Source organism: Genypterus blacodes, unplaced genomic scaffold, assembly GCF_046128005.1.
Source record: "Genypterus blacodes isolate CSIRO-AG114 ecotype Tasmania unplaced genomic scaffold, CSIRO-AGI_Gbla_v1 ptg000072l_1, whole genome shotgun sequence".
In the NCBI taxonomy this organism is placed as follows: domain Eukaryota; kingdom Metazoa; phylum Chordata; class Actinopteri; order Ophidiiformes; family Ophidiidae; genus Genypterus; species Genypterus blacodes.
Genome location: NW_027466882.1, coordinates 742,448 through 768,860, shown reverse-complemented (window position 1 = coordinate 768,860; position 26,413 = coordinate 742,448). Strand labels below are relative to the sequence as shown.

At 40.9% G+C, this 26,413-nt stretch overlaps 1 protein-coding gene, 1 long non-coding RNA gene and 4 other non-coding genes across 10 annotated transcripts; 1 reads left to right on the top strand and 5 right to left on the bottom strand.

Moving 5' to 3' along the window:
- Positions 1-12,513: 12,513 nt before the first annotated feature.
- Positions 12,514-23,312, top strand: ctps1a (CTP synthase 1a). Of its 5 annotated transcripts, none has more exons than XM_076157202.1 (18): positions 12,514-12,567; positions 17,708-17,889; positions 18,009-18,179; positions 18,291-18,391; positions 18,750-18,866; positions 19,534-19,617; positions 19,718-19,798; positions 19,898-20,049; positions 20,803-20,935; positions 21,163-21,251; positions 21,335-21,429; positions 21,548-21,610; positions 22,082-22,125; positions 22,215-22,311; positions 22,390-22,445; positions 22,540-22,636; positions 22,961-23,105; positions 23,192-23,312. In XM_076157202.1, the coding sequence occupies exons 2-18, from the start codon at positions 17,721-17,723 to the stop codon at positions 23,274-23,276; spliced, it is 1,779 nt and encodes a 592-aa protein (XP_076013317.1). In that variant the 5' UTR covers positions 12,514-12,567; positions 17,708-17,720; the 3' UTR covers positions 23,277-23,312. The 5 variants fall into 5 exon arrangements, with proteins under 5 accessions (XP_076013317.1, XP_076013315.1, XP_076013314.1 ...); XM_076157200.1 differs by lacking the exon at positions 12,514-12,567 and adding an exon at positions 16,520-16,713; XM_076157199.1 differs by lacking the exon at positions 12,514-12,567 and adding an exon at positions 16,520-16,816.
- Positions 23,313-23,633: 321 nt separating this feature from the next.
- On the bottom strand, positions 23,634-26,271 carry LOC143005843 (uncharacterized). The gene is made up of 6 exons (XR_012964089.1): positions 26,181-26,271; positions 24,745-25,564; positions 24,459-24,496; positions 24,217-24,279; positions 23,904-23,944; positions 23,634-23,735 (listed from the first exon to the last, which is right to left on the bottom strand). It is a non-coding gene; the product is annotated as an uncharacterized LOC143005843 (long non-coding RNA).
- Positions 23,798-23,866, bottom strand: LOC143005923 (small nucleolar RNA SNORD99). The gene has a single exon (XR_012964130.1). It is a non-coding gene; the product is annotated as a small nucleolar RNA SNORD99 (small nucleolar RNA).
- On the bottom strand, positions 24,022-24,151 carry LOC143005920 (small nucleolar RNA SNORA44). The gene has a single exon (XR_012964127.1). It is a non-coding gene; the product is annotated as a small nucleolar RNA SNORA44 (small nucleolar RNA).
- Positions 24,346-24,424, bottom strand: LOC143005915 (small nucleolar RNA SNORD103/SNORD85). Its single transcript, XR_012964123.1, has one exon. It is a non-coding gene; the product is annotated as a small nucleolar RNA SNORD103/SNORD85 (small nucleolar RNA).
- Positions 24,572-24,707, bottom strand: LOC143005917 (small nucleolar RNA SNORA16B/SNORA16A family). The gene has a single exon (XR_012964124.1). It is a non-coding gene; the product is annotated as a small nucleolar RNA SNORA16B/SNORA16A family (small nucleolar RNA).
- Positions 26,272-26,413: the final 142 nt, after the last annotated feature.

Here is a 26,413-nt window from a genome sequence, read left to right as displayed (position 1 = left end):
AGCAGAATAAAACTAGAAGGACACAATGAGTGTAATGGATGGGCAAAAAAGTGAACCTAGATAAGTGTCGGGCATTGATGGAGGTATGCATAATCTAGTTGAACTCTACCTTTGCCTAATATAATTCATCATTTCACTTCACTGAGGGCAATGTATTGTTGAAATTGTCAAAGATACAGTCAATATTAGCACAAAGGTCACGATCATAAGCTTTACTGACAAACATCATATTAGTATTAGTTCACAAACACACATCATTCCAGCCTCAATCTGTCCAACCTAATTTCCCTCATTCCTGTCTTATTTTTCTCCTGCAGCTGTGGGTCTGTGTTGCTGCTGCGCAGATGAAACATTCTCCACATTCCTGACTCGCCTCCATTCAGGTCACCACTTTGGCCCCTGTGCTCATTCACAGCAACTATCAGCTATAGTATCGTCAACATTTCTCCAGCCAGGAGACCGCGAAGTAGCAAAGATGAGTCAACAGTGCAGTGCAGTAATCCATCTGATTCTTTATCCCAGCTATAAAACATATGTACACATTTGTGCTGTAAGGTGTTTTGGTAAATAAACTGATTTCAGCAGGCTGAAACAATGCTTTTATTCATCTAGCTGTACACTCCTCCAAGCCATGTTAGATGACAAAACCCTCGTACTTGATACTGATTAGTCTGTTGAGAGCACTTTATGATTTTCCCCTATGGCCTTGCAATCAGTGTAGGATCAGGATGAGATAGCCTGATCCTCCTCTGGCAACACCCACGTCAGCAAATTGCAACTAAAATCCTCAAATCACGTCATGACTCCTGGAATATATGCTATTTTTATGTGTTGTAGGAGTCATTTTGTGTTGAAAGATAAAGTCAAATACGAGCTGGTCCTCAGTGGATGCTGAAGTAATAATCCTTGATGTTTTTATATAACTGAATATACATTTTCCTCCCTCCGTCACAGTCATGATGTCCTGTATTGCATAATGTGATGATATTACATTGAAGTTTATGCCTTGGGGTCCCAAAACATCTCCTTAAAATATATCCTGAAATGTCTTCATATTTTTTCACAGGAAGACATGTTTCTGAGAAAAACACACTCCATTCACCTGCTGTGTCTCAGGTGTTAGAATTTTCTCTAAGTTGTGTGTCTTATGATTCCTGTCATTATCATTTTTTAATGGAAAACGTTTATCTTCTTCTTTTCCTTTTCATTTAAGATAATGTATGAAGTAAGTAAGCAATCTTTTAGTCATCTTTACTGCATATTCATGTTAAAAAACTTCATTAATATTCAATTATTTTAGTTTTTGCAAATTATGTATTGGCTTTATTGTATTGATTGTTGTGACATCAATAATCAGGTTCACAGACATCTTACCAAACATGTTCATATGTGTACATTGACAACAAGCGGGGGCGTCTTTCAGTTTACTTATCAAAGAAATGTATGTAAATATAATAACATTTACAATTATGATGCTGTGCCTGGGTGAAGACTGTGAACCATTGACATACCTGATGAATAGCAAAGGGGTTTTTTTTTGTATAATAACTCAAAACAGCAAGGGGATGGATGCTGTTTAAATGTTTCCATCCCTAATGGAATCATGCTCTGTTGCCATAGAAGCCAGATTCAATGTATAATTGCTAATGGGCTCATTAGTGACAGGGAGAGATGTGAGAGGAGAAATGTCCAATGCTGTGATGCTGCTTCGTTCCTTTCATATGTTAACCATGCTGTCAGTGTGCCTGCATGCTCTTTAAGCTCTTTTTTTTTTTCCAGGATTGTGTGTTGGTTTAGAGAGGAATTCAATTGTAAGGCTCAGCTTTCACAAATGTTAATGTATGATCCCATTTTTTTTGTTTCTCTTTGGGGATTTGTGTTCAGGGTTTTTATCAATGCTGTAAGAAAAACAGAGAAAGTAGATGGAATCGTCACATTCATTCAGTTTGCTGCACTGCATATACTGCAATTTAATTTATTTAGCAAATAAAAACGATTTGTTCAAACATCATGTATACATTTTAATGTGACTGAAACTGGCACATTACATTACATTACATTACATTACCATCATTTGGCAGACGCTTTTATCCAAAGCGACTTACATTACATTACCACCCTTCGCAGAGGGGGGAGCAATTGAGGGTTCGGTGCCTTGCTCAGGGGCAACTCGGCAGGGACTCGAACCGGCAACCCTCCGGTTCCCAAGCGCACAAATCGAAGTGTGCTTACTCCGAGTAGCAGACCGAGATTATGCGTTTGCAAATGAATTTATTCAGGCATCTTAACCAGAGACATCCCTGCATGCATGAGGATTGACCTCATACTACTATTATGCAATACGTCATGTATGCATACTCTGAAGAATGGCATTTCCTCCCCTGGCAGACTCTCTCTCATACTCAGATTAGGCACTTCTTTATGTATATTCAGTGCACTGTTGATTATGTTCATGTGCTATACCCGTATACCTCTATACAGGTATAGTGATTGTTCATTGTGAAAGGAGCGAGACAAGGGAGAGTGTGTAAAGTGCTGTGGGCATGTATATAAACCCAGTACACACTGTTCTCTCCTCCTTTCTATGTGACTGTGGGTCAGTCAGTGGAATAAGAGTGTGTAGAGGTGTAAAAGCAAATTCCAAGAAAGATTTGTTGGAATGAGCTTGTTGTACTGACATGTGTTTCCTGGTACCGCAAACCTTTAGTGTAATAATTTACTACAGGGAGTAACAGGAAAGAGGAGACAGACAGCATGTACAAGTGGGTGTGCCAATCATTTCCCAGCAGTAAATTCACAAAGATTAAATGTAATTCCTCCCCTTTCAATGGAAACGTACAGACAAAAGCCCATACAGAGCCTGAATTCATTTCAAGCTCAGTGTCCACAACATCAAAACCTGTGTCAGAATTAAAAAAACACAAACACGGTCTTTGTCTTAATTCTATATTACTAAAGGATTTGATGATGTAATGTATTCACCCTGGAGAGTGTATTGGCCCTGCGTAGCGCGCTTTCATGCTGCCAAGTCACGTCAATCCATGATCACACAGTATGTATTTCCGCTTTGGCCTCACAGCGGGGGATCACTGTGCTGATCCATGACATGATGGCTTCAGCCGTGTAAACAGCAACTGCCCAGCATGTGGTTCTGCAGATTGAGAAACATTCGTGTTTAACAGGCTTACTATTTATGTAGATTTCAATCTGATTGTTGTATACATAATGTTATGGAAAAATCCACTCATCATCAAAGAAATAAAAGTTTTAATACACATGTAACAACCAGCAGAGAAATTAGGGAAAGTAAAAAGGTATTTAAACATGTCGCTGACTAAAACCATGAATTAGAATGTAATCTTTCATCTAATCTAATCGTTATGACCCCTTGAAAACCATTTGCATATATCCGTGTGTGTGGGTGTGTGTGGCTAAAGCAGTGAGGACTATTCCAATGAGATAAAGTTGCTGTAAAAATGATACGAATTGCAGTTTTAAGCATTAGCTCTAATTGATTTGTCCCTCAAAAACCAAAATGATGAATTCGCACTTCCGCTTGATTTGGTTTGAGAATTGCGGGCAAAAGAGAGGGCGTTCTAGTAAACAATGATGCCAAAAAGCAACGCTATTGGCAGCCTACAGAAACTGAAAGGCTTGATTGATAGGAGCTGTGTACAGTAGTTAGTACAATACAAAAACATATCAGTGGGGAGCATTTAGGAACAACGCTTCAAAAGGAAAGAAAGTGGGGAGCATTTAGGAACAACGCTTCAAAAGGAAAGAAAAGAGAATGTACAGTAGCTCTCAAGCAGGGTCCTTCTTTGGATTCAGGTCACATGTCTGTCAGCTAGTGATGACTCATACTGTTACACCATGCCTACGCATCTATCTCTCTGTTACCCAGCAGCTTTATCTGTTTCTGTCGCTCCCGCTCCACTCCTCACTGCTTTAGCAACACACACACACGCGTGCGCACACACACAAACATATCTGGACACATTCTCCTCCCCCTTTGATTCTGCGAGGCAAAAAGCAGAACACAATATTCTTCCCTTCCACCAATCTGTGCCCTAATTTTAAACATATCTCCTTCCTAGATCCCTGAGTTGCATAACAGTCAATTATACAACCAATCCAGCACCCTCCTCAAAGACTGGCCTCACAAGGGCACTCTGCACACAGTGGGAAGTGGGGCAATGGCGATAAGGGGAGGAGGAGGAAATGTGTAAGTAATTTTAATAAAGAGATGGAATACAGTTAAAACCCATCATGAACTAATGATAGGAAATGAATACGCGAGGAGGGAAGTCGCTGGTGTGAAATTGTCAATTAGGATTTTCTTCCTGTGGCGACTGGAGGGAATTTAATAAGCCAGGGGCAATAGCAGATCAGCTCTATATGGATCAGAGATTTCTGTTTCTCCTTCACTGTAGTAACTGTGTGGTTTAGTGCTGAGTCGATAAAGACAGATGGCAGATAATCAGTGCCTGTTTGCTTTTTTAATAAATTCCCTGATATCTTTGTTAAAAGGATTTCATTCTATTTCAGTGATGACCCTTTCTCTCATTAAATGGTATCGATAGTGTTTGTCTGTACTGCGATATCAACCGTTTAATTGAACAGTCTTCACTATGAATGTTTCAGATGTATTACTGCATATGAGATACACAGAGTGAGCTTAGGAGAAGAAGAAGAGTAAAATGCAAATTGCACAGCGTAAAATTAGTGCTTTTTCCTTCCTGGCCCAAGTGGTTATGCAAGTGTGCAAATATATGTAAATAATAGAAGAAGTGGAGGTAAGGAACATAGCATAGCATGATGCAGGGTGGCAGTGCACTGAGTCCATTATTTTCTATATCAAGACACTGCTCCTTTGTGTTAAAAGGAGGCAGCTGCATTTAACTAAAATGCCTCCCCGGAGCGGAATTCCAGGCATGTGCAGCTGAGACAAGACCACGGGGCAGACCCAGAATATGCTGGATGAATTACAGTGTCTATTCCATCTATCCTGGGAGCGTCTTGTGATCCTCCAGGAAGAGCTGGCTCCTTTGTTTAGCTCTCTGCCTCCATAATTGCGGAAAAAAAGAATGGATGGATGCAATTGTTTTCACCAGTGAGTAAGACAGTTTATCAGAAACAGGATTTGTTGGTGTCTCAGTCCTCTCTAGTTCCATAATTCCAATCCAAGAAATTAGAGCGCTGTTATGTGGCTACTGTGGCATGTTTTTCATTCTTAATGATGTACATTATCTTATTCTGATTCTATCCTCATTTTATAGATATGCCTATCATTGTTTATTTAACACAACATCCACACAAGTAGAGGAAATCCTCCACTTGCCAACATGTCAGTTTTGCCACAAGGGCAGGCAAAACTGACATGTTGGCAAAGGCAAATGATTGGTTTATAATCCCCACATGATGACTGTGCTCGCCCATCACAGCTCATCTTTTGACCTTGTGGGTTGGAAGTACTTGTTGTTATTGCTGTGGAAAATCTAATACTACACAGAAAATGTGCAGCGACTATAACATTTTAATTACTGGTAAGGGATCAGATTTAGCAGCCAAAATTGTAATTTTTGAAGCCCCCTAGTGTTGTGTTGATGTCAATTGTTGTTACTCACATACTATATTCTAATTCAAAACTCTGACATTGCTGAATCCATAAGGGTAAAATAAAACATTTGAGTTATAAGAACTAACGTCAAAGGCACAGCTTATGTGATTTCCTGGTGGCTTGAAAAGAAAACCAATTCATCAGTTTTGTGTCCTGAGAGAGTCGATTGCCGCAACCACAAGCCAGCGTGTTGGCCCCTACTCAGGTGAATGACTTTCCAAAATGCTGATACATGTTTAGGTTTGTTGAAGTTCATCGAGTTATGGGATGTTGCGTGAAGCAGACAAGAGTTGGAAATGCAAAGAAACAGTCAGTGGATAGTTGGGAATTGACATGCCGCTGATTGTGTGTGTCCGCTTCTTTTATTGCTTCAATAAAGACGTACAAAATAGATGGCCAGGGTGCAGTTTGTTTACAAGCTGTTTGAGGGTTTATGACCCTCATTTAAGAAAAATAATATTGTGAAAACAAGTCACAGAAAGGCTTATCAGAACAGACACTGCATAAATCTGCCTTGCCCATGACTTGTAATACATAATACATTTATGTTAATAAGATCATATTTTCATGTTAAAAAGCTACATTATACATAGTAACCAGCAAAAATCCACAAATCTCAATCAGTACAAAATGCAAATATTGTATATTGGTTGTTGATTTGGGTTTTATTTTAGCACTACAGAACTCCAGTGGGAGTGAGGTATTATTGGAGAGAATGTTGCAAAAACTCTTATATAAGCAGAGACTTGTCCAGTTTCACAAGTTATCTCAGTGTTGTTTCAGATAGCAAATACAAAGAATGCATCAAAACACTGCCCACATGTTCCATGATGGAGTCAAAGCTATTTATTTCTGGCGCCGCTTGGGTTCTCCCTGCTAAGTGAGGTAACAATACTGAGACATGGCCTCTTCTGTTCCATCCAGAGATTAACTCAGCTTCACTGCGTTCATGCTGGTGGCTATGATCGCCCACCGCTTGCCCACAACAAAGCCATGGCCGTAGTCAGGCTATTGAAATCACCGTGGTCTATGGGGGGGCGTACACCTCAGATTAATACTCAAAGGAGACGTTTTGATCCGCTGACTATTTATACAGTTATATAGCTGATTTTTATTTTTCACTCTGAAATAATTACTGAGGTCCGGACCTCGGTGACCTCACAGCTGGCTACAGCCGTGAACACAGCCTAACATTCCTGGGAGCATGTGATTTTCCTCTGTGCTTCCCTCACCCGCCCGAAACCTCCGTGACCTCTGACCACCCAGCCACGTGACCACAGAGCCGTAACTCCCTGGAAAACAGCCCAACCACACACACGCGGGCTGATACAGCAGCAAGGCCACTTACAACGTGTGCAGTGTTTGGGTCCAACACAGCCGCTACTACGGATCCTACTACCATTATTACCACAACTGTTACTGGCACTTCTGCTGCTGCGACTGCCACCACTACTGATACTGCTAACTACAAATATTAACACTTTTAAACTATCTTATTACGCAAATACTTCCTCTGTTAAGATACTATATACTCCTTAAACCAGAACTACTAATACCGCCACTGGTACAATTTGTAATGATATTTCTGATACTATTGTCACTGCTACTACTACTCCCAACATTACATCTTTCACAAATATTACCACTACTACTTGTACTACTACTACTATCAAGCAGTGCCATGTAATGAAAGTATGCAGGTCCCTGCACTCAGCTGGGCATCACTGATTGGCTCACATATGGCGTCATAACAAACACCAGAGGGGGTTGAAGTCAGAGACGTGTGGAAACAAACAATAAAAAAGTGCACCAGGTGATATTGGTGATTGTCGTCATGATGGGAACAAAGAAATCCTCAAAGCAACACAGTGTAAAGACTAAAGCACAGGAGGATAAAAGAATAGAGTCATAAAAGCCACGGCAAATTCAAGTTTCGGATAGACATTGTGAAAGAAATAAAAAGCACAGATGTGTTTAGCTTGGTACAGCTCAAGGCGTTTGGATGAGATTCATGCAGCAGTTGTTACATAACTTAATTTCTTCTCCTGCTGCTACTGCAACAGTTACCACCATACCATTAGCTTTATTACATTAGTACCACTGCTATTACTACAACTATCAATACTGCTGCACCACATCTGCTGTTACTAAATTCTAGTTGTGTTCCTAGTACTATTACCAACCCAAATACTGCTGCAAATACTACCCTGGATAGTACTAATACTAGTACTACTGCCACAAGGTATTTGTGTCAGTATTGCTACAATCACTACTATTTGTCCAGGAACAAAGTAAGGAAGTGTTGAAAGAAAAAGGTTAAATAAAGGTTAGATGAGGGTGATGAGATAACAAGGGAAGGCAAACAACAAGACATGATACCAAAATACCTTATAACATTAAAATCACGTCAATAAATGTGAATTTGATAAGATCTAGGATGATGATTTCTTCATTTATAGAGGGACACAGCTGAGACGTATAGCAGCCTTTTGACTGTTGCGGTACACTGAGACAGAACTAACATAAAAAACAATAACAACTGGGGGCCATGTATCCAGATGGATGTAAGAATTGGTTGGAATGAGATTAGTCTGCAACACTCCCAGCTATTACAGATGGTAAATGAAGCAGCTGTGGTGCACCACACTCCAATCATGCACTGGCCATCATACCCAAGAAGGTCACTAGGCCAGCTGTTAAAACTTAGCCACACATCTGCTTCTTTGCGGAAAGTAATATATGAGCCCACTTGGGGTACAAATTGAAAAATATCACCAAACTGGAAGAAGTGAAAACACAAACATTTAGGATTCTCTGCCTCTGTAATGCATTCCAAGGTCAAAGAGGTTTTATGGAATAAGCCAATTTACAATTTGACATCCACAAATACATAGTAATTGCATGAAGGTGGTCAGGTGTGTGTTTTCTTATTCAAAGGCTTGGCTTTAAGTCAGGACATTACTGCTATTATACTGATAGAGATATTCCTGTGTCTATCTCCTTCTGCATAGTTATGGCTTTAATAGCTGCAATGAAAGCTTCGGCTTACCTGGGACAGCCACCTATAAGAATTTCATGCTCTGTGCCTCAAAGGAGAATTTCAATGTCACATGATCGTCTGAACAACTTTGTCACAGGCTTTCCTACTTACACAGAAAGAGCTCATGCCAGAATTGAGATGAAGAATTTTACCAGCAACAAACCACTAACCTTTAGGGCAGCAGTGGTCTAAAATTGTGAGAAGGGATCTCCTTGATTCCCTAATCAGCAGGATAATACTTACCAGGGGAAATGAAATACTAACACTTGTCCCTCCCTTGTTACTATTGCGGAGCTGCCCTTGAGCAAGACACTTTATCCTAACCTACTCTTATTGCTTGGCAGATCAGGAAGTGGTTTAACTGTGCAGTTTCCAGCTGTGGATGTGTGTAACATTGACTATATTTACATGAACATGATACTCAGATCTACCGTGCAAATAAACTGAAATGCAAGTGAGACGAATACATGGGAGGGAATTGATAGGATTCCATCGTTCACCAAATCCAAATGACATGTTGCGTAATCAGAGTATGAGGAGAGTTCACCAGGTGAGGAAAAAGCATGCAGAGGTTAAATACAATTATATTGTTTACATGCCTGAGTAATTCAATTAACAGGTGCATTAATTGTGTTTGTTAATGGGATTAAGTACACATCAATTAATCAAATTATTAGCATTTCCATGACATTTGAAATAGCGATTGATTGCATATAATCAAAGTTTAAACTTAGTCTTGGTGAGTGTTTATAAATGTATAAAGACTTGTTGTAAATTCTGGGAAATAAACTCTTATGTCATGAAAGCAGTCACTTCTTGATATTGCAAAAGGATTTCCAGCTGGTGCCAAAAATGAAGGTTTTTGCACATAAGAGGTTATTTCTTGAATGACCAAGACTAACTTGCTAAAAAAGGTCCAGCAGTGGCTTTGGATTCCAGAGTTGTTGTCAAAGGGCAACGTTTACCTTTGCACAGCATCAAAAAGTCTGTACAGTACATGGTTCTTTTCACAAACTGAAGAATACTCTTAGTCACCAATAAACTGAATTTGAGTCCTCCCCTTTAAGGAAAGCAAGACCGTTGACAGACAGAAGTTTCCTGAATAATGTGGCAGAAATGATGCATACTGACACAAAATAGGAATAAAATCTAAGGTACATCTAATAATAATGGTCATGGTTTAAAGCTGCGGCAGGGTTGGACTATTCTATTTCATTTTATTTGTTGGAGTCTAACTGATATCCTCTAAGCCTCCTCCTCACCAGCTGCACAACAACGTGGTGACCAGCTTTGAGATGTGCAACATGGTGACATCAGGACAGTCCAAATTGGAAAAACAAAACACACATCTGCCACCAAGAACAATGCCCACAGACTATGACTAACCCTGAGCACAGTGTGGCTGCATTCCCTTTAATATTTGAAATGAAGTGCTGAAGAACAGAGATGAGGACAATGGGAGTGTTTGCCCTTCCTTGCGCTCTCTCAACCAATGGTAGGAGGAGGGGGTTTTGATTTATATTTCCTAGTATCCGTGCTCCAGGAACAACCCCAGCTGTTCCACTGACATCGCCGGGGCCAGGGGAGAGATGAGTAATGTAATTAACCAATGAATGAAAGGGGGAAGATGGAGAGGCAGGTCGTGCGAGATGGGGGGGGGCGCAGTTGCCTGTTGCTCCCAAACAGCAGAGCGATATCTCAGCGTGGACAAAAAAAAAGGCCTGCTCCAATGTCATCCTCTCAGCATAATTAAATGAGATAATATTCGCAGCGGGCTGGTGCTGGAGCGAGCCTTTAAGGGTAACAAGCTACATCAGCAAGGCACCGCTATGTTGCATGGGCTCATGTTACTATGATCTGTGAGCAAGATCTGTTACATTTCTGCTGGGGCTTTCAACAGCTCTCACACATGAATTAGCATTAACAGATGGAGGATGTCGATGGAGAGAGATCTTGCATGACAGGATCAGATAAACTGATATTTTAATTGTTGTCATAATGCTGTCAACACACACTTAGGTCCAAATCTCAGAATCTGTCTATGATGTTAATAGGAGTGTTTGAATATGTTGTTGTTATGCAGGTACTCAATTACTATTCAGAGTATTATTTCATGTGGACACAGTAGCTTGACCTACACCAGACTTATGATTGTACATAATAGCTGAACGCCCACGACCTTGTCTGCGATCTGGGAGCAAGCACAGCATTGCTGCAAGTGCATCAACATATAGCTCATTGAAATCCCTGTGCATCCCTACATGCTGTAGATGCAAATGCTTACCTTGAGCTTCCATAATGTGAAGCAAAGGGGATCTGTCAATGTGTCACTGTTGGATGACTTTAGAATTTGAACAAACATGGCCAGTCTAATCTTCCGGTACTATTCGACACCACCCACCTTTACGGCATCGGCTGTGCTTTTGTTCACGCGGACACATTCCAGCATTGATAACGTCATTGTTATAAGGTTCTTATTCTAGAAACAGATTGTCTGGCATTCCTGTTCTGGCTTGAATCCTGACACAACGCTTTCCTCGATTCGCAGGATAATTTACAGTAAGAGAGCTCTGTGTGAATGAGGCAAACTAGCAGCACTCACAGATGCTAGTGTGGCACATTGTGAGCTCCGGGCTTGTGTTTTTGGAACAAGGCTTATTTGAACGTGTGCCTGATGCACTGTTACATAGCATTACTTCACTGGTTAAAGTGATCAAATTCTTAACGCGCTTTGTGTAATAAACTTGTTTGGACAACACAAGCATAATTATTTTTCAAGCATGAACTCACCCGCACAACACATGTAGTGGATTGGCATGTGAATAAAACACATTTAGAAAACAATGCAATGATCATGCCTTGAATAATAAGCAATGAATGTTTTGGCAATGGAATATTCATATAGTATTTCAGGGGGAAAAAACGCCACTATGCAAAACAAAGGTACATTGTAACAATCCAAGTAATAACAATGTTGGGAAAATACAGTTCACAAAAAAATACAATGTTTTATGTAGCTGTGAACAGGCAGGAACCTGTTTCTGGCCAATTCTATCAGCCAAACAGCATAGGGGAACGAGAGAGAGAGAGAAAGCGAGAGAGAGAGAGAGATCACCATGGTGTAAGACAAAGTCATGTGCCCATCCCCCTTTGCGGCTCCATTCAGCTCAGAGCTCAAACACTTGCATGTGAAGGCAGCTTTCACCTCTAAAAAGCTCCAGCATGTTTTTAAACCCCCACATTGTTATTAAAGCTACAGTAAGACAGAAATACATTTGTCCCTGTGGGATGACATGCGTCCCTCACCTGAAATGTGATGGATGAGACAGCATGATTGGACTGGTCTGACAGTATGCTCTGATAATGCTGCTTTATTTAAATGGCTTGTCATTTTTGATTCAGCAGCCTTAGTAGACTTAATGAGCTGCACACACACTAATATCATTCATTTAATTTGACCTTAGTGGGCCAACAAATCACTTTGTTTACAGCCATGTCAAGTAGTCAGAGTGTGAATTTATGGATTTACTTTAGTTACAAAATCACATAGTTACTAAGTCATTGAGTCATTTCTGTCATTAACCAACAGGTGTCCTAAATAGTTCATTAAGGTTTGAGCTTCTAATTTTTGTTCTTTCACCAAAATCAAAGTAGTGGAATTGGTCCAAACCATCAGTTTACTCTTACTGCCAATACAATTAATGTGGATTTCGGTGGCATATTTTTCATTGACCTTTATCAAGCTGTTAAGGGCTGATAAAAATGGATAATATTAATCATCTGCATAGTGAATGTTGTACCCAGATGACATCAGAGGCCAGATGGTTTGAGGCTAACGAGCAGGAAGTCACCACATCCTGCTTATCACTATTGGATATACTCAGAAAAGTAAGCTTACATCCACTGAGTGAGTTCATTCTTTACTTCTGACTACTTTAATTCTCATCTTAAACTTCACGTAGGTGGTACTGTTTCTTTGTCGATTGAAGCGCAGGGACCCTTGATGTTCTTACTGCAATTAAGAGCTGCACTGAAAAGGGGTCACATGTGTTTTGTCTTAAATTCCGATTGTAAGTCTAGGTCTGATTCTTGCCTTAATGCCTTAAACTAAAGCTGTTAGGAGACTGGCTGCTGTGCTTTATTCTTTTACAAAAACTTCCTCATGGCATAAAATAGTTTAGATGCAGTGAGTGTATTCTTGTGTCACTACTTGTTGTGTTAAGCTTACTCACATCTTTCTATTTTTGAATGCTGACTCTAGGCTGATATCTATAGCTCTCTAGACTGATACTGTAGACAGCTGTAGAGTAGTTCCAGATTTCACTGAAGAGTTGTCTCTTGTATTTGACATGTTGGATCAAAAAGGCATAATTCTTCTGCTTCATACCCAACCCTACATACAACAAACAGCTGGTTTAATAGTACCAAGTGGCTTACTCACCATATGTGCATAAAAGTCGGCATGTGCTTGTTTTGCAAGACTGCACTCCTGCTCTCCCCGTGCCAATAACTTTTTTTTTTTTGGCACACCAGCCCATTCCTACAAAATTCATCATAACATCCCGATCACCTACCTGGAATCTGTATCGTGTTGGTGTTACATTGCGTGTTAACTGCACAATAACCGTTACGTCTGGAGTCCTGACTGAAAAAGCCATGAAAGCTGTCAGCAATAATTCACCAACTGCTGCCAAATAGCACTTAAGTGCACGTGTGGCGTGTCCCAACATGCAAACACTAGTATCCACCACTAGCTGTGACCACATATTAGAATGCACCCAGCTGGAGCCTTAGAAAAAATGCAACCTGAATATGTTTAATGAGGAAATTCTGATTATGTTCCACTGAAATCACATGAGATAATTGGAAGTTTACCAAAGATTTTGTAAAAAGTGAGTGACTCACAGCCAAACAGAGTTTAGTGTTATTTATTCCAAAAATAACAGAGGTGTAAAATGTATTGATGCCTTCGAATCACAAATCAGGCTTTTCCCAGAGTAATACCTTCCAGACAGAGAATGATTAGATCAGCACATGAAACCATAACTGGAATACCTACAAAGTGACTGAAACTAATACTAATACCTGATTTTATTCATTCAAATATCCTTAATTAATCCCTGGAGCTAGATCGGCGTCAAATGTAATGAGTTCGTCTCTGGACAAAGCCCCCAACTTTACATCAGAATTCATCAAAATGGGTTTTGAAATCAAGCAAACAATGGACGGACACGCTTGAATCCCGACAATCTCTGTGTTTAGTCTATAGTTGCTGTAAATGATTTGTATACAGTCATGCCGATACTTGTGATGCTGTGGAATGTTATAACTGTATAAAAAAAAGGGGGGTATTGATTTCCTCAAGTCCCCAACTCAGATATTTGCTTCTTTAAAACCAATTTATCTTTCTGCTCTGCAACTTTTACAAGCAATACAGTTGTAAAAGCAATAAGATTGTTACACACTTTTTCCACCATTTATATGAGTCTTTTTCATGAGAATGCATACTCAACTTGCCACAGCTTGGTTAGAGGAAACGGAAATGTCTAATGTAAAACAAACTTAACTGCAGTGGTAATGAGTATGGATCCACTCCACAGATTAGCTTTGTCATAATATGGAGCCTAACTAGTACATTTAAGAAGGTTTTGAGTTCACATTTACAATATAAGAGCCTTCTGAACTACTGACATGATTGAGGGAGCTAAGACGTGTATTATGCAACAGAACGTAAGCTTGCACTGGCTTACCTGTGTGGCACCGCAACAAGACATCAAATGATTGATGACATCACGTGGAAAATGGTGCTTTCCCCACCCATACTCTAACAAGAAGAATGGGATTGCTCAATTAGGCTCTCATGACACATAAATGTCTTAATTCTGTCTCTGTTTTGCATGATTACGGCCCCTAAACATATGCCTAACTGTAAAAATGAGTAGGGAAATACATAATAGTGGAAATGGAAATGGTCTATGGCATGTACTAACATTGTGTGTAGCTTGTTTGACTTATTTTCTCATTGGCTGAACTCATATTTGGAAGTTTAAGGGTAAGAAATCCTAAGACTGACATTAAGGGATGAAATTTGAGTTCTGATCAACAATATATTGAGACACCAGCCTGCCAGCACCGTGGTTAAGAACCTATTATACATGTGCAGACCACAGGTTGCAGCAGCACTCCTAGTAGAAACAGTGAAGTAAGAGTATATGTTTCCATTAAATGAAGGAATAACAGTTTCATTTGACCCGCCTCACTGCCTGCTGCTTCAGTTCTATCTGTAATAGGAGGAAATGGCTTGTGGTAGAGGAGAGGATCCAGCCCTTCTGTGGGAGTTTAATTCAATCACAGCTCCAGTCAAAAATGAATTAAAACTCTCATTAAGCCCCTCTGTGTTCCAGAGACTAAGCTCGCTGGTAGGACTGGGGTGTTACATAGAAGCATCAGTCAGCTCTGCAAACAGTTATCAGTCTGTGAGTCAGCCATCAGTCACTAACTCCATCATTTTGTTATTATAATTTGAAGTGCGAGCTCTCACCCACACAGTAAGCTCAGTGAACTCTTTTGCTGATGAACCAACCTTTTGCTGTTAAATGTGCAGAGAGTTCCATATTGACACATCTGAGACTGCACATCATATTTCAATGAGCACATTGACGATAACACACTGTGATTCACATCACAGAATCACTGACCTTTCCACAGTGCATTGTATCTAAGCACTTTGGACTGTGGCCATTTATTATATGAAACCGAGCAGGCAGCAGAAAGTGTTGTTTTGTGTCAGGAAGAGAAAGAGGAACCTGTGTGTTGAAACCCCACAGGAAAACATCTACAGTGTTTCTGCTGCAGGACCGATTGCAGTTTACATTATCACTGACTCATTGCTACATCTGCTGTCTGCGGCTCTGACATTTAACATTATTCTTCTGTTGAATGCATGATAAGTTGCTCTAGGGGGCTAATAAAGCAATGCAGGGCTGCTGAAATTGTAATTCTTGTCAGGTATGATAAGTATTTGCAAATCAAAGACCATACAAAACGTAAACAGACAAAAGCCATTACAGCAAATATAATTGAGTGGTGATAAGTGAAACAGCCTCATACAAGCTGTCTGGACCAACAAAGATTAAAAATGATATGTATTAGGTCTTCATCTGCTGTCTAGAAGAGCCTTTACCCATGCAGGGGGGCTGCACTATTCTTCAATCAGTAAATTGAGACATGAATGCCACCTGCTGGTAGAACACGGAAAACACCCCTACTGCGCTGCCTTCACGTAATGTTGAAAATTCAAAAACTCAACAGATCGAAAAGTACAAACAAAGATTGCAAGATATAAAGAGCATACAATAATAGTTTTAATATTACATCATGTTGTGAATGGACATCATATGCATACAAACATGTCATGGAAAGTTTTTGTGTTAAATGTATGTTAGATATACAGTTTAGTATAGTTTTATTCACATTTCACCCATTTGATATCATATTCCTTTGATCTTCTCTCCAATAAGTATGCACAATATTATTTTCCATAAGATATAGCGACAGATAGATAGATAGATAGATAGATAGATAGATAGATAGATAGATAGATAGATAGATAGATAGATAGATAGATAGATAGATAGATAGATAAGTGATACACTTTTGTATGTCTATATCTCGTCGTGTTTAAGTACGGAGATAGCAATAACAATGAAATATCCAGAAACTTCACTTTTATCTTAAAGAGGCACTTGTGGACAAGTTAATTATCAAGGCTTTGTGATTGTTGCCCTAATGCAGCATTACAAAGAGCATATGGAATTTACGAGGGATCATGAAGGCATCGCAATGTTTGCGTATGTTGTGTGAGTTGGGATGAATGATGTAGCGCCGCTTCGTGCTTCATACACGTGTAGGCTCAATTTGTAGAATTGATGGAAACGCTGTAGCTAAAACGCAACGAACAGAAGTGAACTTTCAGTACATTGAAAATATCGCGTGAGGAGTTTTCTACGTGGATGTTTTTTTGTGAAGACATTCGGAAGCACGGAATATATTGGTTGGTTGACATTTAATGCTGTAAACAGAGAGGCTACTAGCTAGCTAACATAACATATCCTTGCCTCGTGTGTAAAGCTGCCAGACTAACAGCGCAAGTTCCGGTAAGAAGATTCAAAATTAACGTAATGGGGAAAATGAGAGGAATTTCATTGTCATGTAGAAGGTGAACGTATATCAACAAGGGTTCTACTTTATATCATTGAGTCTTTTGGTTTTGGAATTAAGTCGACGTTTGTGTTCGCTTGAGTCATCAAATATCAGTATCGCTAATTCTGCTTTTATTTAGAAAGCGAGTTCACGTAGTGTAACTGCTGGACAAGAACGTTGTGCTACCCCTTGTGTTTAGAGGACAGTCCGCCGGATGATTGTGTATATTCACTAAACTGTTTTCTACATCAGATCAAAGTTAGACGTCATACTTGTGAGCGGAATTTTCTTCGCTCTTGTTTTAATAGCAGTTACCCCAAAGCTAACTGCTGTGGCGGCATGACTTTGGTGTGACTTACTTTTAACTCCTCGGTTAACCCGGGCGGGCGGGTTCATTATTATTTACCCCAGGCAGTCTAGTTTTCTTAGGTACTCTATAGCTCGTCGGTCCGTACAGTGTGATAAACGAGCGTTTCCAGTGCGCCACGTGTGTAACCATGAAACTCCTGTATTTCATGAACAATGACAAAGAACCACCGTAAAGACGTAATGACGGAAGTTTAGACATTTATTCGATTAAATAGTATTTGTTTTTTATTTACGATGAGCGCTTATGTAATGCTGGTCTTAACACAGCTAACTAGGAAACTGCGTCAACATAGCATTTCACTGTTTAATGAAACTCGGATGTTGATTTAACTATGTCGATATTTTTTATAAAGTTAAATGTGAATTTCTAGAAAGGGATAGGCATATATATCTTTATTTTAATGAAGACTTTCTGGTGTTTGTGTTTGAGGCACTACCTCAGGATTCTCCACTTTAAATAAAGCTTTTCTCTCCAGACAGGAGAGCAGAATGATGAAGTACATCCTGGTGACTGGCGGAGTCATCTCGGGCATCGGCAAAGGCATCATTGCCAGCAGTGTGGGCACAATCCTCAAGTCATGTGGTTTACATGTGACCGCCATCAAGATCGACCCATACATCAATATAGATGCAGGCACATTTTCCCCCTATGAGCACGGTACATTCATTATTTTTTCATTACTGCTTGTCTCATGGAGCGTATTTAGTTAATTCAGCCGTAATGAAACTAGTCGTGCTGTGAATGTTTAACCATCGTGTTGTGTTCACTCCGATCAGGTGAAGTCTTTGTGCTAGATGACGGGGGTGAGGTGGACCTCGACTTGGGAAACTATGAACGCTTCCTCGACATCCGGCTTACCAAAGATAACAACCTAACCACCGGCAAGATCTATCAGTCTGTTATCAATAAGGAGAGGAGGGGAGACTATCTGGGAAAGACTGTCCAAGGTAAAAAAAAAAACAAAAATACTGCGGTGTGATTTTTTGAAGATGGTGCCAGGTAGACAAATAGAAACAACTAAGCAATCATTTGTTTTCCTCTTTCTCTTGCGATTGAAGTGGTGCCACACATCACAGATGCCATCCAAGAATGGGTTGTGAAACAGGCCAAAGTGCCTGTGGAAGATGATGACATAGTACCTCAAGTGTGTGTAATAGAGGTGAGTAATCATGTTATCATGCGTCTGATGTTTACAGAATCAAGGAGTCACCGTTATTTGCACACGCGTCTTTGGTTCAGCTGCACTCAAAACAATGAGGACTTGAGCAGGTGTGTACGGCGTCAGTTTGTGTGCAACGGCTTCCTTGGTCCTGCAGCTGCACTGCTTGTAATGTGAGAGACAGATGCTTTCCAGCAACAACAGCAACACTTCCCGGATGCTTCATCACCGCCGAGCCATCAGCCATTTTCCACTGTGACAAGACATGCGCAGCACAGATTTCAGATTGGTTTGTCAGGTTATGTGTTGTGTCAAGGCCCTGCTCAGAGCCAGCAGTCATTATTGTCCCTGTTTGCAGTTGGGGGGCACTGTTGGAGACATCGAGAGCATGCCTTTCATCGAGGCGTTCAGGCAGTTCCAGTTTAAGGTGAAGAGGGAGAACTTCTGCAACATCCACGTCAGCCTGATACCACAGGTAAGATGGCAAAAACCCTCAGGTCATCATCTCTTTTTATAACTGAGGTCAAAACAAATACATTTAATGTTCATGCTCCTGCTGTCAGCTGTTCTTTCAGGACAATTGACAAAAAATGCATCAATAATGCATTAGGCTTTGTAGGAAGGCTGTTTAATCGATACACCTTATGTAAGGAAATATGATCTGTTTGTTTAGACTCTCACTTAGGATCACCAACCACCGATCATAAGCATTGCCGGAAGCTACTGTATATGCTCAGGCCAATATGTTTCTTTAGAGATTTTAAATTGAACACAATTGAATTGAGTTTAAGTGTTATAGAGTGAGATTTCTGTTCACCCCTGTTTGCTGCACAATTAACGACCAAAGCAGTTTGCAGAAGCTTTTACTTGCATATTATGATGCTATGTAGTCGCTCCCAGATATGATGTGATGTGTCAGCAGTTTGTCTATTCACATGCACAGTATGTACAGCTAATATAAGGAATCTTACAGAAATCTTTTTGAAATGTTCTGTAATGTTCTTCCTTAGTGAACAAAGCTTATTGATTATGTGATTATTCCACTTTTGCTTTTCTCTGTTTCTCCAACATGTTACAGCTGCATTGCGTGGGTCAACTGTGATGAATTTTAATGTGTGTTATCTGTCAATGGTTCTGTCCAGCCCAGTGCCACAGGAGAGCAGAAGACCAAACCAACACAGAACAGTGTGAGGGAGCTGAGAGGTTTGGGGTTATCCCCCGATCTGGTGAGTCATCAACTGTTCATTTAGCTTTTCTTTGCCTGTTTTGGTCGTCGCAATGACCCCGTTTATCAACATTAACGTTCCATCTCATCTCTGTCGGCAGATCATGTGCCGCTGCTCCACCGCCCTGGAAACCTCCGTCAAAGAAAAGATCTCCATGTTCTGCCATGTAGAACCTGAACAGGTACTTCACTGACGCCGCATTTCAGACATGGTCCTTGAAGGAGCGCCACACCGACTCTCTCTCTCTCTTTTAAAACCTGTGTGAATTGTCTCGTTGCAGGTCATCTGTGTGCACGATGTGTCGTCCATCTATCGAGTACCTCTGCTGCTGGAGGATCAGGGAGTGGTGGGCTACCTGAGTCGCCGGTTGAATATGCCCATAGACACCCGCCCTAGAAAAATGCTGGCTAAGTGGAAGGAGATGTCGGACAGGTGGGTGAACTTAACCGCTCATTTGTAGAAGCACGAGAATAAGTTAAATCTGAATGAATGGGCCGTGCGGTTTGTGTAGCACCCTGTACTACTCTCAGACGCTTTGATGCCTTCTTCATCTTTCCCTTCTGCTTCACACCCCAGTTGAGCTATGTTCACATTGCACTGCTTAATGCTCATTTATGTCTTTAATTGAACTGTATCTGTAAGGGTTTCTACAAATCCTGGGAGTGTGTTTCCTGACTGGAAATGTTTTTGAAAAGTGATGTAATGTCTGGAATCTTGACAAGTCAGTCTAGAACCTGATATGCAAAAAACTCTTATCATTCCTTTGTATCTTCTGAAGGAACCAGTCAGAGCTAGCTCAAAGCACCTCTCTCAAGTCATTGTCCCAGTGCCAAGTAAATGTAGCTTAGCAAATTATCAAAATGGACCCATGCTCTATCTCTTAAGAAAAGAGTAGCCTGGTTCCAATATTTTCCCTCGGCCTGGTTGCTCAATCAGAGGAATCACATCTAGGATCACAAGAGAAAATCAGGTTTGGCTCATATCGGTGTGACATGGAGGCAGAGGAATAGCATTTGTGCCTCCCCCCCTTGGAATGTGAACTTTGCAGTATTGTAACAGAGTCTCCCAACTCAAGTGAACACAATAGAGGGAAGCACAGCAGCGGTTTTCTCCCCTAAGTGATTAATTGTTGCAGTTATTACTCCAGAGAAGCTCCACTTTACAGGACATATGCTGCCTTCACAGGTCAGACAGACTGCTAGAGCACTGCTCTATAGCACTGGTTGGGAAGTACACCAAGTTCTCAGACTCCTATGCCTCTGTGATCAAGGCTCTGGAACACTCGGCCCTGGCTATTAGCCACAAGTTGGAGGTTAAGGTAATGTGCAATACACCAGGCAGCATGAGATTGTCTTTTTTGGTGAGTAGAAAAAAAATGTGTGTGTTACGGTAAGCAGAATGCATCATAGTCATGCGGCTAACAGACAGATGGCATCATCACAGTTTGACCATGTAAACAATCTGCGGCTGTTTGAGTGAGCCATGCCGTAACAAGCCATACATGTGCTTTGTTGGCTATCTAAACAATCCCTCTGTTTTCTTTAGTATATAGATTCTGCTAATTTGGAGCCAAACACACTGCAGGAGGATCCGGTCAAATACCACGAGGCCTGGCAGAAACTCTGTAGTGCTGAGTAAGTTCTGATCGGGTCCCTTTTTCAAAAGGTATGGTAACTAAACGGCAGGTTTCATCAACGTGTGTCTCCTCCGTCCCCAGTGGCATCCTGGTTCCAGGAGGTTTTGGCGTCAGAGGAACTGAAGGAAAGGTCCACGCCATCAACTGGGCCCGGAAACAGAAGAGACCATTTTTAGGTATAGAAAATGCTTTATGGTTATGATAACCAGCATCATGACTGTATTAAAGCAGCATTAGGTAACTTTATAAGCCTGTTAGTGTTGTGTTATTGTAATTGTGTTCATGTCTCTGCAGGGGTGTGCCTTGGAATGCAATTGGCTGTATGTGAATTTGCAAGAGACGTGCTTGGCTGGAAAGGTAATATCAATTACTTTCCATCATAATGACTACAATGATCAAATGTTGTGCTTTCATATTTTACAGAACTTGTATTTGAGGACCACATATTCATATAATGATGATTACACACCTAACAACATACATTTCCAACACTAGTTGGCGATAATGGTGTTAAAACACCTCTGTGATAGTAAATGAATACATTTATGGTCTGTTTTATGGGAAAAATATACTCTTCTTTACAGCTGTAAAATTCAGCATCTTGTTTGGTGTCACAGTAATAATTCTCTTTATTAATATTGGTGGATATGCAGAGGGGTAGAGGGACAACACTGAATCTACAAATCCATTTTCAGCCAATAAATCTCTTTAGACTGTTAATTATAATCAAAATAAATCCGGTCAGGCAATAGCCTTCTATGTTTCATACATCACTGGCAAGGTGCAGTTCTAACAAGCTGCTCGTCTTTTCCTGTCTTTTCCAATTAGATGCCAACTCAACGGAGTTTGACCCAGAATCAAAGCATCCTGTGGTAAGCTTAACTCTAAAGCAGAAATGATCTGGTTTTGGCGTCAACATGCTGTGAAGAAATTGGAATCTAATATCTTGACTCTTGTGCAGGTGATTGATATGCCAGAACACAACCCAGGGCAAATGGGCGGGACGATGAGGCTGGGAAAGAGACGGACCATTTTCAAGACCAACAACAGTGTATTGCGTAAGAATAACATGATTTCCGTTTTCTACCATTTGATCCACTCCGTCTCTTGTTACTCACAGCAGTGTTATGTTCCAGGTAAACTGTACGGGGATGCAGAATATGTGGATGAAAGGCACAGACACCGTTTTGAGGTATGCTGTCTTCTCATCAGTATCAGCACCATTAACCACACGCCAAATATAAACATTGAAGTGTTTATATTTTCCTCGTGTCATTGTTGTGTAGGTCAACCCTGAGCTGAAGAGTCACTTTGAAGAGCGGGGCTTCCGCTTTGTAGGTCAAGATGTGGAAGGGGAGAGAATGGAAGTCATAGAGCTGGATGGTATGTACAAGCTGCAGGGTGAATCTATTTGAGTGAGTTGACAGTATTGCTCATGTTGATTACCTCCTGGGCCTCTAGTATGCATACCCGCCATGAAACATTGATTAGTTCCAGCTGATGTAAAAGCATTTTTCAAATATGCACTTGGCAATCCATGAATCCTGTCAGTTACGTGCACACTGTGTGTTCATGCAAATATTATATCAAAAGGTTTCATTCCAACTACAGCAATTCTACTCTATATGGAATGCACCTTTTAACATAGGTAAGGAATCAATGCCTGCGGCTGGCTAATCAGTTCAACCCTGGTTTGTGTACTTTCAGATCATCCGTATTTTGTCGGGGTGCAGTACCACCCTGAGTTCACCTCCCGCCCCATCAAGCCATCACCCCCTTATCTAGGGTTGCTACTGGCTTCTGCAGGGAAACTGCCCAGCTACTTGCAAAAAAGCTGCCGGCTCTCCCCAAGGTAAGTGAGCAGTGTCACTACACACCACTACTGCCTGCTAGAAGTATTGCTTATTAATGTAAGTAACATCTTGTTCTTTTCCCCAGGGACACATACAGTGACCGCAGTGGCAGCAGTACCCCCGACTCTGAAATATCAGAGCTGAAATTGCCTTCCATCACAAATGAATAATGTATATTTTAATAAAGCCTGACATTTCAGTTGGAATATGATTGCTTTTCCTGTGTGTCGTTACAATTAGACTGTAGTCCCATAGTGAGGTAAGCTGCTTCAGATGCTGTGGCGCTTGCGTTTACTGCCATCTGGAGTCCATTTATTCTTTAGACTAGCTATTTAAGAGACGAGCCTTAATTTCATTAACCATTGGTGGATTCCTTTTTATGTATTAGGTGTTTCCAGTCACATTTGGTTTGAGCGTGATTCAGTTTAGCTTAAGATGAAAGTCTCATACAGAACATTTGGTGTCATGTTCTTCTCAGTTACTTAAGGGTAGGACAATTTTTTAAAAATCCACAGAAACCATTTAGATCTGATTGTAAAGTTTAATATACACAAATATAACATGCAAAATGACAGCATCTCGTGTTCTAGCCAATGAAGAGGATTCCAACGATCACCAGCACAGGAGACCTGAAATGAGAACAGCTGTTAGGAGCAAATCTAAATAGCTTCTTTGCACACAGCAGGCATCAGACTGATCTCAGTCCCATATCCGCAAGTTTCATCCAACAGTCACTTGTATTTAATCATCATGGATCAGAAACACGGTTTGCTTTTAAGATGTGGCATTAAATATACCTTAAAACGGGCGGCATAGGAGGATCCAGTGTCCTTGGTCACTGTAATAGATAACATGCAAGAATTAGTTAAAACACAAGTACTACCTGGTGTTTACATTTGCCTTTGGTACATTATTAGCTGTAGGATAGCAGAGTGGCTGCTGATGGCACAAGGAGCCAAAGCAGTCAAAGGCTGCCCTTTTCTCTCGCATACACTTGGAGAACCTGGGGCTACTGACAAGTCAAGGTCCTTAGGATTGCATGCCACAATCTGGACTGGAGGGCAGCCATGACTCAACATGCATTCTAATCATGACCAATCATTTTTTTACCTGCATCTTCATGCGTTTTCTTATCCAGCCAGCTCTTTATGCATGAGGGTCACCGTGACAACCCTAAAGAAAAGTTTGGCATTAGTTTTCTGCAATTCATTCCTCTTAGCATTTATTCAGGAAGTGTATCTTAGCTCAGCCGAGTACAAAGAGGTCTCATAATCGAGTTTAAACTCTCAGTGAGGGCAAGTGTGTCATCACAGCCAAGATTACCAGATCGCCTGTGTAGCTCATGTATTTACCTGCAGATACAGAAGTACTGAATCTTTGACTCTTCATCCTGTACAGATTGAAAAAAAATGTTGATTAGACAAGATGGTCTCATCATAAAACACATCACTCAGGATTCTGCATTGTATGTCCTTCCCCAAAATGTTGCTGAGACAGTTACTTGAAACTGAACAGCGACCGTCGGTGAAAGTGATTTTCTCGGCATCCTGTTGACCACCCATTGCTACAAAAGAGCATGATTGGCTTCGATAGGTGCCTGCCCAGTGAAAGAACCAGAATACTTCAAAGTCAACTTGCCTTCTGTGTGTCCTTGAGGTCGGCTGAAGGTCTTGGTCCTCTTCCACTTAAGTCTGTTCTCTTTGGACTAAGAACCTTTGACATTCAAAGTGCTGCAACTCCTCAGCTGGTAGCGAACTGCCCCAACTCTTAGCTCTGATGATGTCCTCGACCCATCCAAATTTTAAGCTTTCTGCCTGTTCTTTGGGCAAATAAAGCCAAGGGCAAACCCCCAGATATCCCTGAGCTTCCATGTTTCACAGCAAGTATCTTTTCTTTAAGGCCAAATCTTGCATACACGTGACTGGAGAGATTTACAAAGCTGCCTTTTAACTCAACTAGCTTGTCAGACATTTGTCACGCTTACTTTTCTTTCTTTAAACATGGTTCCTCCTTAGTAGTTTTGCAACGGAACCCATTTTCATTCAAACAGCGGCGGATTGTCCGGCTTGAAACGGTTAAACCTCGAGCTTCAAAGTTGGCTTGGATCTGAGTTGACGTTTGCTTCGGGTCTTTAACTACCATTTGAACTATTTTCTTCTTCAGCCGAGGTTCAATCTTACACTTTCGGCCACGTCCAGGGATGTTGGCTACAGTCCCGTGGATCTTAAACTTCTTGATAATGTGAGCTACAGTGGAGGCAGGAACATGAAGCTCTTTGGAGATGGTTTTGTAGCCTTTACTCTGGCTGTGCTTGACCACCACCTTCTTTCTAACCGCCTCAGATAACTCCCTGACACCCCTTTTCTTTCCCATGTTGAGTGGTTAGGGCCACCACATATCACTTGGAGCCAACAGGACCGACTAAAGATGGGCACCAAGATTTGATTTCCTGTCGACCCTAGAAGAGAGAAAGCATAAAGTTACACCACAATTCAAACTAATCAGGAGAAAAACAAAATGTCAATGGAACATTTAAAAAGTAAATCTTTATTTGATGCACAATGCAGAAGTTATTGCTCAGTTAAGAAATACGGCCCTCAGCGGCAGATTAATGACGCAAGCGTTCTACAACTTAATTTAAGCTATTGCAACGCCAAAAATAGTAGCCAATTACTAAACTGTCAATGTTGCAGAGATGCCGTGTTAAAACCCAAGAAACTCCGGCGCTTTAAACGCAGCAATAAGTTCGACCACGTGGTTCGTTCCAATTAGCCAGGCTTGGGAGTTAGCTAGCCTGTTCCACCCGATTTTCCTTCGGTAGCATGTGGTAACAATTTAAAAATCATGTTGAAAAAAGTTTCACAAAACGTCATTCAGTTATTATCCCATACAAGAACTTGGACGCCGTTTTACCGGCTAACGCGTTTAGCACAAGTAAGCTAACGCAAGGCCGCTTACTCGAGAACATTTGTCTTAAGCTGAACATATTCAGTTCTTACCCTATGCACACGCAAAAGCACGAATAAGTAATCTTAAAACACAAGCATGTTGAATATGTCAGATGTAGCGCTTACCAGTCGTTTAGGACAGACAAGACTGCCAGAGGTTTCCAGGCGGTGGAAGGTAGGAGGAAGAGACAGATTCCGAGCGCCGAGCCCATTTATACGCTAGCTCGGCTCGGCGTCTCTCTGATTGGTCCATATAGGCCACGCGAGCCAGGTGCATTCTGGGAAATGTATTTCTACAGTCGTATTGAATGCGCTTGTAGTTTTACATTCAATACAGAGAGACATAAAGACATTGTAGG